Below are 16433 nucleotides of genomic sequence, written 5' to 3' on the forward strand. Positions count from 1 at the left end.
TCAAACACCTCCACAATGCCAGCCACACTGACAATAGCCATATCTATCTTGGCAGAATCCTTGGCCCAGGATCCACCCCTCTGCTATACCCAGAAGTCCCTCAACTCATAGAGTTGAGAACTCAATGTTTCTAAGCAAATCCGTTCCACTTCAGGCCACTGGGTTGAGTTTCAAAAGTGGCCTGCCCCACACTGTGCCCTCCCCAGCCCATGGAGGTAGAGACACTACTCATTCCCTCCCATGGACATCGGATCTGCAGTGTTTGAACTTGGGGCCTCTGCTTTCTCCCTCAGAACAAGTCTCAGAACTCAGTCCTATCCTACAGTTGCCATCTCGGGATTACAAACAGTGCACCATCAGCCTGTGCAAGATGAGAGCTTGACTTTTATTGTGGGAACCAGAGCAGTAGTACAGACGACCGAGCAGCACTTTGGCTGGTCGGGCCAAGGAGGGCAGCAGCAGGCATCCATGGCAGTTGTAGCAAGCCTCACTTGCTGCACTTCCGGGGGGAACACCTGCACTGCCTGGCATTGAGGATGTCATGGTACACAACAGAGCCATTGGTGCAGAGCAGGGGCACATGCATGGGCTCCGTCTGTGTGGGTGAGCAGCAGGAGCACTGGTCCTGTACATCCTCTGTGTCGATGGAGTACACAGCCTTGCTGGCACATTTGCCCTGAAATGGAGCAGAGAGGCAGGACATCAGGAGGCTGGAGAAGTCTGGAGTAGCAAGACTAGGGACAGCCTATGTCCTCCCCTTATTCCTCCAAGCAAGGCAGGTCGTGCCTCACCCAGGCACACCCAGGACAGCGAGGCAATTTTTTTTTTAAATTTTAATATTTATTTTTTAGTATTTGGCGGACACAACATCTTTGTTGGTATGTGGTGCTGAGGATCGAACCCAGGCCACACACATGCCAGGCGAGCATGCTACCACTTGAGCCACATCCCCAGCCCAACAAGGCAATTTTTAAAGGTAGATCTCAGGGAAGTCTGATATTTCCTCTATCCTATGTGCACACCCAAATCCCTCTAGCTTCACTGTTTATGCACCTTTGAATGTTCTTTAGGAAATGTAGCCCAAATCTTCCACTTAAAAAAGCTCTTCATTCTCTTTAAAGAATTTATTGGGCCTTTCTTCTATGGTCAAAAGTTCCTAGTTATATAATAAAACATTTACTTAAAAAACACTTCAAGTTCCTTTCCCCTCTCCTTGTGATTCTTCCAGATCCTTCTAGTATGTAACTGAAGAGACATGTCCTTGTCCTGGTTCAAACAAGGAGACTCAGCCCTCACCACCCAGGCCTCTCTGAAGTCGGAGAGCCTTACCTGGCAGTAATGAATGTCCACTTCCTCCTGGGACTTACAGTCTCCCACTTTGACATACTGCACCCTAGCAGTGATCTCTTTGCAGTCAGGCTCCTCACCTGTAAAACAGGTGAGAGATAGAGCTTGGGGGCTGCCTGGGGTTCTGAACATTCTTCAGCCCCAGTACCCTCAATGAGCTGGAGATAGGCCCATTTCACAGTCAACCAAATCCAGCTGCAGGGAGGAGAATTAAGTTATCCTGATACACTTCTGCTGTTCCTGACCCTTTAAATTCAGAAATACAGTTACTGCTGGATTTAATTCATTTAATTGTAAAATTTAATTGCAGAAGGAGCCTAGATATGCTGTAATTCAGTGGTGTAGATGGATGAGACGCACTTTAATATAATTGTAGACTTTAAAAAACATAATGGCTGGAGCAGTACTCTCAGGCTATAATTACATTCACATGCTAATGGGCAATGAAGTAGCCAATAAATAAAATGATATTAATTGATGGTTTGATATTAAATCCATCCCTGCCTTTGGGTCAGAGGAAAGGCAAATGTCAGGCCACTTAAGGGACTCACTGACTCTGTGGCAGCTAAGAAAATCCCAAGGAGCCTTCATAGAGTCCTCTTTTGGGGTACTGCTATCTTCAGGTTGCCCCCTTGGGTTCTCTTACATTCAAGGATTCTACGAGTTAATGCCAGCTCATTATTACCATTGGGACAATGGGAGGTTTCCATTCCGGGACGGCTCCAAATCTAAGTCAACCCTAACTATATGTTAACCTGCTTCCCAACTTCCCAATAATTTCATTCTAAAGGCTAAGGCTGCCAATAACATGAAGAGGATGAATAAGGAAAACATATCTGGGTAAACATGTAATTTTTTTATGGATATAAATCCCTGAACTTAGTTTGTTCAGCCTCCTGAACACATCAACCAACAAGAGCCCCTTGTTACTGGTTTTGTAAATAACAGCCTCCTAACCAAATTCCATGTGCAATATAGAGAATTCATCTCCTCTGATCATTTCCTGACTTCACTTCTTAAACCATTCAGAAGGGAATTGTAGAAAGAAATGCTTTCAGAGTGTCTTATACTCTGAAAATTGGTTACAGCAATTACAGGGGCTATCAGAGTATGCCATCAAGAAAGGAAGGAATGATTGAATACTGAAGGTATTCATGTTTTCACTCTGCTTATCTCTGCCTGAAAGTAAGCAGGGTCTATGAATTCAAAACAAAACTAAAAATAAAAAATAAAAGATATTAGTCCAGACAAGTAATTCTAAGCTACTTGTTTTCATGAACACAAGAATGTGTGGGAATTAAACCGTCTGATGTGTATCTCCAAAACTGCTGCTATGCTCTATGAGTGATTAGAGTCAAAGAGTGTGACATGACAGGGCCCCTGAATCCAGTTTGCTCCTACTTGACTGCAAGGTCAACAGGAAGCATGAGTGAAGAAAAGGGGGTAATAGATCTAGACCAGCCTCATAAATCTTTGAGAACAGATGCTATGTTGTCTACGGCCCCTGCAACATGCAATGGACTATCATTAGTCATCCAGTGGCTTCCCTTTCTCTCCAAGATAGCATCACATGCAATGAATAAGGTGTGTATGAACTCTCTGCTCTGTGAAGATCATGGATTAAGAGTGCCTGTCTTCAGGGAGCTTGTTGGAGAGAGAAGATATTATCTTGTGGAAAGGTGAGAAGAGATTACTCCACAGGTATTTGAAAGGAGACTTGAACAAGGGGCAGTCCAATAACACTCAGGGAGATGAGGCTGTTCCCTGCAGAGTTGTACGCAGTGATTGGCTGGTAACCAAGAAGTATCTTTCTGGAATAAAGCTTGCTGCAAAGAACAGTGACTGGACTTGGTATAATGGGTTCCAAAGGACAAACTTCCAGTAATGTACTCACATGTGTCACAGCAGGTGCCTGGAATTTTTATAATTTTCCCCTAAGGAAACAGCAGAGTCGTAGATTAGACACAAATAGTTCATAGTGGACAATTTTCCAGTCACTGCAGACCAGTTCCTAGCTCTGAACTCACATCCCTGAGCTTACGTCACCAGATGTAAACTGTGCTTTCCCATCACACATGTGAGCCCATAGCCACCCTACCTGACCAAAAAGGAGCTATTTTGATTATTTTGAATTTTCTTCCAACTGAGTCTTCAGGAAGATCATTCCCAAGGAAACAAAATTGGTTTGATCTCTCACCTTCCTATTCAAGGATCACAGATTCAGCTTTCCTCAAGTGACAGACTTAAAAAAAAAATCTATACTGCAGAGAACTTTTTCTCTCCATCAGGCTTTAATTCTGTAATTTCATCAATTCTTAAACTAGGTCAGAGGTCTGCCTTAGATGATGGGAATAAGAACTGGGCTGCATGCTGTTCAAAAGGACACTATTCTTAGAGTCAAAGATTGAGATAGTTCAAGACAAAAGTAGGGTCTGAGCTGCAATTACTCACTCCCTCAGCCAGACACTTGTGTTCATCAAAGGGTGGGCAGCCCGTGACCCTCTTCTCCCAGATGTACTCTCCTCTCTCGTTGACCTTGCAGAAGTGACTATCACAGCCATCCTGGAGTGTCTCGTCACGCTGAAAGGAAAGCAGAGGAGAGGGCAAAACAAATTCAAAGACAGTGTTTTGGGTTAAAAAGTCACTCTAAACCAGGGTCTTCACTTGGAGTTGCTGAAGCAATTTGGAGAACTATGGAAGGATAAGACAATGGACGTAAAATTCCCACACTCTGGATACAGAATAGAAATGGAATTTGGTTTTACAACTTGTTTTCTATAAACAGGGATGCATAAAGTGGAGGATTCTATTCTTACCATGTAAGTGATTCAAGAATGGAGACAGAGCAAGAGTAAGCCAGCTAACTGATAAAGGAACAAGAGATGAGCCATGGGCATCAACTCCTCAGCACCACCAGCTAATTCTAGCTTTCATAGATCAGGGTTGATTAACCTGATTGACTGCCTGATCTCACAGATTCTCCAGGCTATAGAAAATCTTACAGATCCACCAACTCAGACAGAAGGGAGCAGGGGGGTGGGGAGAGGGAAAGCAATGGAGAGGTACTGGGGTTTGAATTAGAATAAGATGTATCCCATGCTTATATAATTATGTCAAAATGGATTCTATTGTCATGTATAACTAAAAAGAAGAACCAATAAAAAATCCTAAAAAAATGAAAATCTTAAAGATCCATCAATTTCAAATCATAAGGCTATACACCAACTGCACTCTTGCCAAGCAGAGCAGCAAGACAGTTAAATAAAAGAGAAAATTCTGTGCCTCCTACAGGCCATCTATCTTTTCTTTATAGAATGAGAAATAAGTAGAAAAAGAAGCCAATATTAAACCCCAATTAGTCCCTCTTTCTTAAAGAAAAGAGCCCCAAATAGAAAAGAGGCCCAGATGGTGATGAAAGGGGACCAGATGGTGACATGACAGGGCCCCTGAATCCAGTTTGCTCCTACCTTCAGCATCATGATCTGTCCTCCTCTTAGCTGAATGGTGCAAGCTATAGGCAAACACTTTCCACAGCATTCTCCCTGGGTCTTCTCTTCCCTGTAACCCTATATCCAGGAAAGAAAGCAGACACAGTTGATCTCCCCAGAACATCCCAATTACAATTAGATTTGCATGGCTGACCCTTCATTTCCTATTCAGCAATTCCACCTGGAGTTCTAAAAGTCAACATCCAACTCTAACTAGCTTTTATCAGTTCTCAGTCCCCCAGACAGCATTTCTTCCCTTTATTTAAGTATATTTTGCTCAAATTATAGCAGTCTGACCTATTAAATTAGACCTCTCCCCTGAACTTCAGACTTACACATTCAGTTGTTTACTGGATGGTTGTTTATCTTATTATCATCCCAAGACTTATTTCCAAAGTTAAACTTAATTTTTTCTCCATATATCATCCCTTTCCAGCCTTCCTTATCTTGGAAGATGGTGTCATGACATAGTTGCTCAAACTGGAAACACGGAAGTCATCCTTCACTTCTCTATTTTTCTCACCCCCTCCCCACTTAGTCATCACCAATTCTTGCCAAAAAAAAAATGCATCTTAAACTTATCCACTGCTTGTCATTACCAGTATTTGCTATCATCTAGTCTAAGCAATCATCATCTTCCCACTGGACTCTGGTAGTAGTCTTATTTTGTCTTCGTACCTTCATTCTTGTCCCCTATTGTAGGTCACTTACACCTGCTAGAATGACATTCTTAAGATAGGTCTAGTCATGTCACTCTCCTGCTTAAAACCCTTTGGATAGAGTTCCGATTCTAGTAGGGACACAGTAGCTTGTATTAGACTTACTTTCCTTCAGATAACAATTATAAACTATTAACAAAATATTTAAAATAATTATTTAAAGACATTGGAAGATGACCAAAATCAGGAACAAATGGTAGGCTATTTGATCCTTGAAAGAGGGAATCATAATGCACAAGATTCATATTTAAATGGCTTTTCCCTTCAGAGAAGTCTGTATGGCTCTGGGTGGGTGGAACTTAAGCAGGAAACTATACTTGCATTTGTCTGAGGACTCAGAGGGAAGAGTTTGCAGCTGCTAGAAAAGCTGAAAACTGAAGGAGAAAAAATTAAATAAAAAGGGCGGCGGGGAGACTGAAAGCGGAAGGCCCCAAATCTGCATGTAAACTTCCCTCCAATCTCTGCTTGACTTCTTAGTTATATATACAGGGAAGCCTGCAATAATCCAGGGACAAAACAACACCTGGAAAACTAAAGGACCTGAATAGAAATGTCAGCTGCCACACACCACAGGGGAGAGACAGTATCTGGAGTCCAAATTCTACCAAGTTGGAGGGGCTAGGTCAACACCTTAGGTTTCTATTGAAATTTCATCAATACCAGGCCTTAAGAGTGAAGACCATTCCTCAGGACCAAGATATTTGCCCTAGAACTAAGAGAAATGCTGAAATAGATCTCCCTACTGTAGTTTTGAAAAAAAAAATTTTAGTTGTAAATGGACACAATACCTTTATTTTATTTATTTTTATGTGGTGCTAAGGCTCAAATCCAGTGCCTCACACATGCTAGGCAAGTGCTCTATCACTGAGCCACAACCCCAGCTCCCCTAACGTAGTTTTTGTTCCAAGTGAACCATCAAAACCTAACCACTTGCTAGTACCAAACTTCACATTCATTGTGGGAAAATTGTAGAATTAAGAGTCTCTTCAATGTATCTTGTACCAAGGTCTAATACATACTAAAACATTTCATGCAAAGAGGGGTCAAAGATAGCCAACTAGAGGAAGGCTATACCTTGCAGCTTCTCGGTGACTCGGGATTCAAACAATGGGAGTACTGCTTCTCAGCAAGATGGGTGACAAGAAGGAATTAACAGAAATGCAAAATTGGACTGTCAGAGACTCAGAAACCCAGAAATTCAGGTGCTTTGGATTGAAGACAAGAAAGAATACACTGGAGTCAACCCAGAAGCACCAGTTTCCAGTAGAGGAGAGAGAAAACAAATAGAAAGAAATACAGTGGACAAATTTGGCCCAGGAAAACCTGTAGAACAGAAAATAAATTTGAGCTACACCAGAGGCTACACAACGAGCTGATGCTTGAAAAGTTCTCTATGTTTCTCAACGGGCAAGCAGAGAGCTGAGGCAGGAGCCATCTAGAAGATGCCACGCTGCACATTGCTGCTGTGGTATCCCAGGAGATCACAGTAAATACTACCATACTGTTCCAGCTAGCACCTGCCATGTGGCTGAGCTACACCTGGTAGAATGTGATTGAAACAGGCATAAAGACTGTATCCTGGGGATACAAGTCAGAAACACAAAGGAAAATGCAGCTTGCTTTCTCTTTGAGTCTGTGGCTCCTGTGACCGGCTGAAGAGGGTTAGGGAAACTAAATGGGCATGCCTAATTTCACTTGGGGATGAGCCTGGGAAGGCCATATTTGTGGGTGGTAGAGTATGTGGGACTGTGGAGGGTGGGTCAACCAGCCCTATGAGTAGAATTATTGGGAGGCCCCTGAGACTCAAAACACCCAACAGAGATCAGCATCTGCCTTGCCCTAGGGGTGTGTTGATCTCATCTCTCCAAAGCAGATACCATCTGACAAAATTCTAAAGAATTTTAGAATTTTAGATTCTAAATGTTAAAAGTCTAGCCATCAGAATTTCTCATTTAGAATTCTGCTTCAGCCCCACCCTGGGAGTAAGTACATCAATACAGTCTGCCATACAAAATTCCAACTGCATTAATCCCATTCCATCTCTCCTTATGCAGGTGAGATGGAAAGCCCAGAGCTATTTAGCCCACTGCAGTTCCAGACTACTCCAGCTGGCAGCTCAGTGAGCAACACAGAAAGAGGAAGGGTTTAACCATCGCCAGCCCTTGGGGTGTATAGCCCAAGGAGAAATGCAAAGAAGGCAGTCTAGCATAGGAAGTACATATCCATCCTTACAGACAGTTTTTACCACCTCGGCAGAAATAATTTTTCCACATTATTTTCTTTCTTTTTTTTTTTTAAGAGAGAGTGAGAGAGGAGAGAGAGTGAGAGAGAGAGAGAATTTTTAATATTTATTTTTTAGTTCTCAGCGGACACAACATCCCTGTTGGTGTGTGGTGCTGAGGATCGAACCCGGGCCGCACGCATGCCAGGCGAGCGCGCTACCGCTTGAGCCACATCCCCAGCCCTCCACATTATTTTCATGTTTCAGAGAGAGAGAGAGAGAGAGAGAGAGAGAAAATTCTTGCTTAATTTGCTGCTTGGATACACACACACACACACACACACACACACTTTTCATTTTTTCTTTTTAAGTATTTATTTGCTATTTTGCTTTGTTAGGCCTTTTGAGGATTAAGGGGTTTTGTTTTGTTTTTTGTTTTTATTTCTTTTGTTACTCTTTCTCTTCTTCTCCCTCTAATATTCAAATTCTCTTTTTCCCACTTTCTCCCTCTCTTTTTATATATTTTGCTTCTTTTATCTATGTTTTCTCCTCCTTCTTTGTATTTGTTGGGTGCAGAGCAGGCTGAACTGTGTTGTCTGCAGGGCAGGCTGAACAGATGCTGGCTGCAAGATAGCCCACACACTCAAACCCCCCTCTCTCTGGTCCTTTATCACCTGTTTGTGTCAAGTCCCGCTCAAGGCTGAGCATTCAACCCCACTTGGGCCGACAAGGCAGCTTGCAGACCCAGAGGCCCCATTAGATTTGGGCTATAAAAACTCCCTCCTGCCAGGCCCCTCTCTCTCTTGCTCTTTCTCTCTCTCTCTCTCTCTCTCTCTCTCGCTCTCGCTCTCGCTCTCGCTCTCGCTCTCGCTCTCTTTATCTTTCTTGCGTGCGCTCTCTGTCTCTCTCTTGCTCTTGCTCTCTCCCTGTTCATCTCTTCTCTTCTCTTCTTTCTCTCTTTTCTCTCTCTTTCCTTCCTTCTTTTCTCTTTGTTGCACTGCTGCAATAAAGATCTTTTGGTCACTCCAAGTGTTGTGGTCACTTTCCTTTCATTGGTGCCGAAACCCGGGAGAGGGTTAAAACCCACTTTTGGGTCCCTCTTCCTTCGGAAGTGCCACTCACCAGATGGCCTGAACCCAGGCCTGAACCCATTTTCTCGACTGCCAGAACTCCATCCACCACCGACCTTCAATTGTTTTTATCTCAAACCACAGATGCCGCTTCTACATCCAAGCGACATGGCACCAGGATGACACCACCCACTCTCAGTTTATGGGTCAAGGCGATTGTCCTTCCACTGGCTGCAATCGGTCTGTCACCCTTAACATTACTGGATTCAACCAAGCCACCTCCAATACTTCCTAGAGTCCCTGCTACAGGACCAGTGGCTGATACCAAGAATCTCCTCCATCCAGGACTGGTTTGACGCCATCGAGGACTTGTGGCTTCAAGGAACTTTTATGGACTTTACCCCTACCATAGTAGTTGTCTGTAGCCACTGAGTGTTATTTCTGGCTGCCCTGGTGTTCTCAGACCTGTCCCCCGAACATTCCTCCGCTTCCCCTTCTAGGTCTAACGCCGCCCACCATTAAGCACGAAGTAGCCAGAGGACTTTACGCCATCCCCCATGTCACTTAGAAAAACAAAAAGGGAGGAATGTTGGGTGCAGAGCAGGCTGAACTGTGTTGTCTGCAGGGCAGGCTGAACAGATGCTGGCTGCAAGATAGCCCACACACTCAAACCCCCCTCTCTCTGGTCCTTTATCACCTGTTTGTGTCAAGTCCCGCTCAAGGCTGAGCACTCAACCCCACTTGGGCCAACAAGGCAGCTTGCAGACCCAGAGGCCCCATTAGATTTGGGCTATAAAAACTCCTTCCTGCCAGGCCCCTCTCTCTCTTGCTCTTTCTTTCTCTCTCTCTCTCTCTCTCTCTCTCTCTCTCTCTCTCTCTCTCGCTCTCTTGCTCTCTTTATCTTTCTTGCGTGTGCTCTCTGTCTCTCTCTTGCTCTTGCTCTCTCCCTGTTCATCTCTTCTCTTCTTTCTCTCTCTCTCTCTCTCTCTCTCTCTCTCTCTCTCTTGCTCTTGCTCTCTCCCTGTTCATCTCTTCTCTTCTCTTCTTTCTCTCTCTCTCTCTCTCTGTCTCTCTCTCTCTTTCCTTCTTTCTTTTCTCTTTGTTGCACTGCTGCAATAAAGATCTTTTGGTCACTCCGAGTGTTGTGGTCACTTTCCTTTCAGTATTTGTTGACCATTTGAATTTCTTCTTTTGAGAAATATCCCATTTATTGATTCAGTTGTTTTCTGGGATTTCAGATTGCTAAATATTTTTTGAATTAAAAAAAAATTCTTGATATAATCCCCTCTAAGAAGAGTAACTGGCAATGAATTTCAAATTTATGTATGACTATTAAAAAATAGACAGGTTGAAAATAAAAGGGGAAAGATGCAGCATGTAAATTACTAAGAATAAGAAAACTGAGAAAATTACAACTGCAATGTGATATCTTATCTCACACCAGTCAGAATGGCTATCATCACAATGATAATAATAGTAATAAAAATGCTAACAATGATGTGGAAAAAAAGGGGCTCTTATACACTGTTGGGGAATGTAAATTAGCAAAGCTGTTAGAACAGTATGGAGGTTTCTCAAAAAACTAAAAATAGATCTAACAGATATCCTACTTCTGGGTATACAGCCAAAGAAAATGAAATCATAATACCAAAGAGACTTCCATGTTTTTTGCAGCACAATTCATAGCAGCAAAGATATGGAATCAACCTAGGTGCCCATCAATAGATGAATGGATGAAGAAAATTTGGTAAATATACACAACATTCAGCCATAAATAAGAATGAAATCCTGTCATTTTCCGTAAAAGGGATGAAACTGGAGGACATGCTAAGTGAAATAAACCACACAGAAAGATAAATACCACATGTTCTCTCGCACATGTTTAAAAAAAGTCTATCTGAATGTGAAATAGTGATGACTATAAGTTGAGAAGGGTAGAGGGAGAAGGTAGATAAAGGAAGGTTGGATAATAAGCACCAAAACCCAAGTAGAAAGAGGAAATAGTTCTGGTGTTATCCATCAGTATAATGACTACAGTTCATAAGAACCTAGGGAGCATTTTATAAAGATCTGGAAGAAAGGAGCTCAAAGTCTCCAAACATAATATGTTAAGGAGTGGGGGAGTTGGAAATGCTAATAACCTTAATCAGTTGATCAGTGACTGTCTTATGCATGTGTTGAAATATCATGCTGAACCCTACTAATATTAATGATATTTAGATTTTAAAAAGAAGGTTGATGGGCTGGGGATGTGGCTCAAGCGGTAGCGCGCTCGCCTGGCGTACGTGCGGCCGGGGTTCGATCCTCAGCACCACATACAAACAAAGATGTTGTGTCTGCCGAGAACTAAGAAAGAATAAATAAAAATATTAAAATTCTCTCTCTCTCTCTCTCTCTCTCTCTCTCTCTCTGTCCCCCTCTCTCTCACTCTCTCTCTAAAAAAAAAAGAAGGTTGATATAGAATATTAATACCAAAAACAGTAGACTTTAAAATGAAGAATGTTACCAAAATTAACATATCATAGTGATAAAAGAGTACATTTATCCATAAGACATAAGAACCCTAAATGTTTATACTTCTAAGAGCAGAGCTTCATAATTTATACAGCAAAAATTAACAGAATTATGGAAAGGAATAGGCTAACTCTTAGTCTTTCATTGGTGATTTTAATGATCTCTCAGTAATTGATAGGACAAGAAGGAAAAAACATCAGTAATGGTTTAGAAGATTTGGAGAACTATGCCAATCATTATGACCTAATAAAAATAATAGACTTCTATACCTCCAAACTGAAGAGTACATATTCTCAAAATTCACATTAGAGTTTTTCCCAAGATATATTAAATTCTGGCCCCAAAACATGTCAAAAATATGAAATTATATTCTACAACCACATTAAATCAAACTGATATTAGTATCAATAAAGTATTTAGAAATACTCCCTCCCAAATATTTGGAAATCAAATCAAATTTTTTTGGGGGCACCAAGGATTGAGCCCAGGAGTGCTTAACAACTGAACAACATCCTCAGACTCTTTATTTTTCACTTTGAGACAGGGTCTCACTAAGTTGCTAAGGCTGGCTTTGAACTCAGAATCCTCCTGCCTCAACCACCTGAGTCGCTGGGAAATAAAATAGTTTTAAATAACCCATTAATTAAAAACAAATAGAGTAAAATAGAAAATATTTTAAACTAGAGATAATTTTAAAAACATAAAAATCTGAGAATTGCAGTAAAAACATTCCTTGGAGAGAAATTTATATTTTTAATTCTTACATTAAAAAATCATGATTTAAGCTTCCATCTTAAGAAACTAGCAAAAGAAGAGCAAATTAACCAAAAGTTATTATCAAATAGGATGTACTAAATGTTTAGATCAATAAAATAAAAATAAATATATAAAAGGAAAATAAAAAGGCAAAAGTTGGAACTTCAAAAAGATTGATAAGCATGATAAATATTTAGCTATACTATTCAAGAAAATAAAACACCAATTGTCAATATCAGGAACAGTGGAGGAGGCACAACTATAGATCTCACATATATTTAAAGCACAAAAAAGGAAATGTTATAAATTATTTATACCAATAAATTTGAAAACTTATATGATATAGATAAATTCCATGAAAAGTCAATTTACCAAAGCTTATTCAAGAAAAAAAAAAACTTGCTTAAATCCTTTTCTATTCAAAAAGATGAATTTTCTATATAAACATTCCCACATGAAAAATCTTCAGGACTGGAAGACTTCATTGGTGAAATCTATCAAAAATTTTAAGAAGAAATGATACCAATCTTATACAAACTCCTTCAAAAATAGGAAAAAAAGGAAACACTGCCCACCATATTTTATTGGATTCAGCATAATCCTGATCAAAAAACCCAACACAAGTATTACAAGAGAATAAAGTTTAAAACTATCACTCTTTGATAATAGACATAAAAAATCTTTAACAAAATATTAGCAAATGAATCTAATAGATGTAGGAAAGGGTAACATATCATAACCAAATGGGATTTATTAAAAGAATGAATGGTTGGCTGATAATTTTAAATCATTCCATGCAATCTCTCATGTTAACGAAAGTTTAAGGGGAAAACCATTTGATCATCCTAATACATACAGTAAAACTATTTGACAAAATTCAAAATAACATTCATGATAAAAACTCTAAGCATGATAGGAATAGAGGGGATTTCTTTAATCTGATAGTGAATTAATTCCCCTTAAGGTCAGAAACAAAATATTCTCACCATTCCTCCTGGATATCATACTAGAGGTATTAGCCAAAATGACACAAGAAAAATAAACAAAAGTCATAAAGACTGCAAAGAAAGAAGTAAAAACTGTCTTTATTTGAAGGTGTCATAACTGTTTATATACAAAATCCTTAGGAATCTGCCCTCATGAAAAAGGAAGGAAGAGAGGGAGGGAAGAAGAAAAGAAGGAAGGCAGACAGGCAGGCAGGCAGCCAGCCAGCCAGCCAGTCATCTGCCCAGCCAGTCAGATAATAGTTCAATTAATTAGTGAATTTAGCAAAGCTGCATAATACAAGATGAATATGCCAAAAAATATATAAAAGTATTAAACAATAAGAGCATGAAATTTTTTAAATTTTTCATTCATTTATAATATCATCTAAAAACTTAAAATTCTAGGGAATAATTTAATAAAATAAGTGCAAGACATTTATACTAAAAGATCACACACCACTACAGAGAAAAGTTAAAGAAATCTTTTATAGTTTTTAATGGGTCCCTACAAAATTCATATGTTGTAACTTAAACTCCAAGGTGATGGAATTAAAAGATAGGGCTTTTTGGAAAATGATTGAAGGTTCTGTTCTCATGAATAAATAATTGTTCTTCTAAAGAGACTGAGTGGAAGGTGCTAGTACCTTTTGCCCTTCTGCCTTCTGCTATGTGAGAACATCACAAGAAATTTTCACCAATGGGTAACAAGCTATGTACTATATCTGCTAACATCTTAATTTTAGACTTTCCAGACTCCAGAATTGTAAAAGAATAAGTTTCTTTTCTTTAAGAATTACTTAGTCTCAGGTATTTTATTACAGGTGCACAAACAGACTGAGACAAAAGCCTAAATAAATGGACATAAACTTATGTTTAAGGATTGAAAAACTCAATGTCTTTAAACGGTCCATTCTGTCTAGATTAGACTATATATTCAATACAATCCAGCATATTTTTGAATCTTAAAAGAAATTGACAAATTGACTAAATTTACTTGAAAACAGAAATGGCATGAGATACCAAAACCATCTTGGAAAAGAACAGTTGAAAGATGTGTATGATCTTACTTCAAGACTTACAATAAAACAACAGTCATCAAGACAGTGGTGTGATGATAGGAAAGACAAATTAATCAGAGGATCAGAAAAGAGATCAGCAATAGATCCATATGGATAGATACACTTCATTTTTGGCAAAGGTGCCAACATCATTCAGTGAGGGAAAGGATCATCTTTTAAGAAATGGTGCTGTAACGACTGGATATCCATGTGGGGAGGAAAAACAATGCATTTTTATTCCTACTTTACAACATCTACAAAAACTAATCCCTGATGGATCCTAGACCTAAACATAAAATCTAAGATAATAATGCATCTAAAAGAAAACACAAGAGAATATCTTCACAGCCTTGAAACAAAGATTTCCTAAACAGGTTATGAAAAACACTCACCCTAAAAGGAAATATCCATAAAGCAGACTTTATCAAAATTTAAACTTCTGATCTTCAAAATTTACAATTAAGAAAAATGAAAACTGAACCATTGAGGGAAAAAATATTGTAATAATGAACTAGTATCTAAAATAAAGAAAAAACTCATATAACTCTGTAATAAAAAGTCAAACACCCCAACTTAAAAATGATTTTTTTAAAAAAGATTAAACCATCATTTCACAAAATGGAAATAAATACATAAAATGCTTTTACATCATTAGTCAACATAGAAATGCAAATTTAAAACACTCAAAGATATCAATCCACAATGGCTGAAATTTAAAAGCTTGGCAATAGGAGGCTTCTCCCAGAGAAGGATGTTAAGTTTCCACTTATATCTACACTGCTCTCTGTTGTCTCCCCAGCAGCTGTTACTAAGTGGGCACCCCTGAGTTCAGCTAGGAACTTATGGATGGTGGCTTATGGGGAAAGCCTTTCATCTGTATCTGCAAGGGAAGAAGTAGCAACTTCCAGACACAGCATTTCACTATTTTTGCAAAAATGCTCCCAAAGTGGGAAGACACCATAAGGTTGCCAACTTTTTATTCTGCAGACTAAGAGTATTTTAAACAATTTTAATAAGGTAAAAATGTAAAACTACCATCAGCTGTCTCATTATTTAGTAAAAATTAAAGTTCTTAATTCTTCTTACTCTTCCCCTAAAAAAATGTAATCTCAAAATAAAATCTAAATAATGAATTTAGTCCTGAGAAAAACTAGCTCTATTGTCATTCTTGTTCTCATTTTGCCACGCAGAAGAATTGCCACTCGGAGAGCCACACACTGGGGTCTCGAGGTCTTTCCAGTAAGCATCTCTTAACAGGTCAGTTTCAGCACCCAGACAGAAAGATGCATCACGAGATCAAGGACAGGAGTCAGGAAGCTTGCTCGGAAGTGAATTTAAACAATTTGTTCCTCATAAATCAAGCTATGAACTTGATGTGTCTTCAGGGAGTTGGCAGTGGAGGAGACCAGTGAGGCTTGAGCTCAGCACAAAAGCAGGGAGACTGGACCCCAGCCAAAAACACCACTTTGAAAGAATACTGCTGGAGTTTGAAAGCCATGAGGTAGTGTTTCAGTTGTGAGCTTGAAAGTGTTGTGTTTTAAAATGCACAATTCCTGGAAGGTGCATGACTGAGGTAAATGAGAGAAGAAGAAAAGAGATGGAATAAGCATTGAGTGAATGTGAGTGGTTACAAGTCAAATTGAAGAAATAAAATACGGCTTCAATGAGACCAAATTTCATGGGAGCTTGGATTTGGGCAATTTTTAGTGAGTGTTAGAAGAGATTAGGGAATGCCCACCCTTCTGTGGGGCCTGAATAAAATAATGGACCAAATCTTTACAAACGAAATGAGGCAGCAAAGGCGAAAGGAGGAGGGGGCTACCATGGGAAGGGGCAGGGCAGTGGAGGAAAATCCACACACCCAGGAGGCAGAGGTCAAGTTGAGTCAGTAAGAAAGGGAGAGTGGAGTGATGGGAGAAGGAGGAAAGGGGAAGGAAGTGCAAAATAAGAAGAGGGACAGTGGTTTTTCCAGGTGTGGCAGGGACTTGAGGAAGGAGGAGAAGGGAAGGGAGATGCAGCAGCACAGAGTGAATGCAGGAAACAGACTCTCCCACACCTTCTCTGTAGGGCAGACATGGTGCAGACCTAGGGCTTGTTGGAGCACTGCTGGACTTTCCAGCTGCTGCCAGCAGTGGATATGTGGGGTACATGCCGCCATATGCAGAAAGGGGTGTCGCCACATAGACTTTGACCAGAACATTCAATCATTGCAGGAAAGAGCAGCTTCTTCTCCTACTGAGCCAAGCTCCCAGCCAGCCACAAAGTTCTCTTGTT

General features: G+C 40.1%; 1 protein-coding gene across 2 annotated transcripts in view; it reads right to left on the minus strand.

Annotated features, from left to right (window-relative positions):
- Positions 1-366: 366 nt before the first annotated feature.
- Positions 367-16433, minus strand: part of VWF (von Willebrand factor) — a 177036-nt gene continuing 160969 nt past the window's right edge. For both annotated transcript variants that reach the window (XM_081309814.1, XM_081309815.1), the window contains 5 exons: positions 4815-4913; positions 3799-3927; positions 3242-3281; positions 1330-1427; positions 367-676 (listed from right to left, as the gene is read on the minus strand). In XM_081309814.1, coding sequence (XP_081165940.1) covers positions 488-676; positions 1330-1427; positions 3242-3281; positions 3799-3927; positions 4815-4913 — 555 coding nt within the window. In that variant the 3' untranslated portion in view covers positions 367-487. The remainder of the gene's footprint in view (positions 677-1329; positions 1428-3241; positions 3282-3798; positions 3928-4814; positions 4914-16433) is intronic.

The sequence above is a fragment of the Spermophilus citellus genome, assembly GCF_964194105.1.
Source record: "Spermophilus citellus genome assembly, chromosome: 10".
NCBI classification, from domain to species: domain Eukaryota; kingdom Metazoa; phylum Chordata; class Mammalia; order Rodentia; family Sciuridae; genus Spermophilus; species Spermophilus citellus.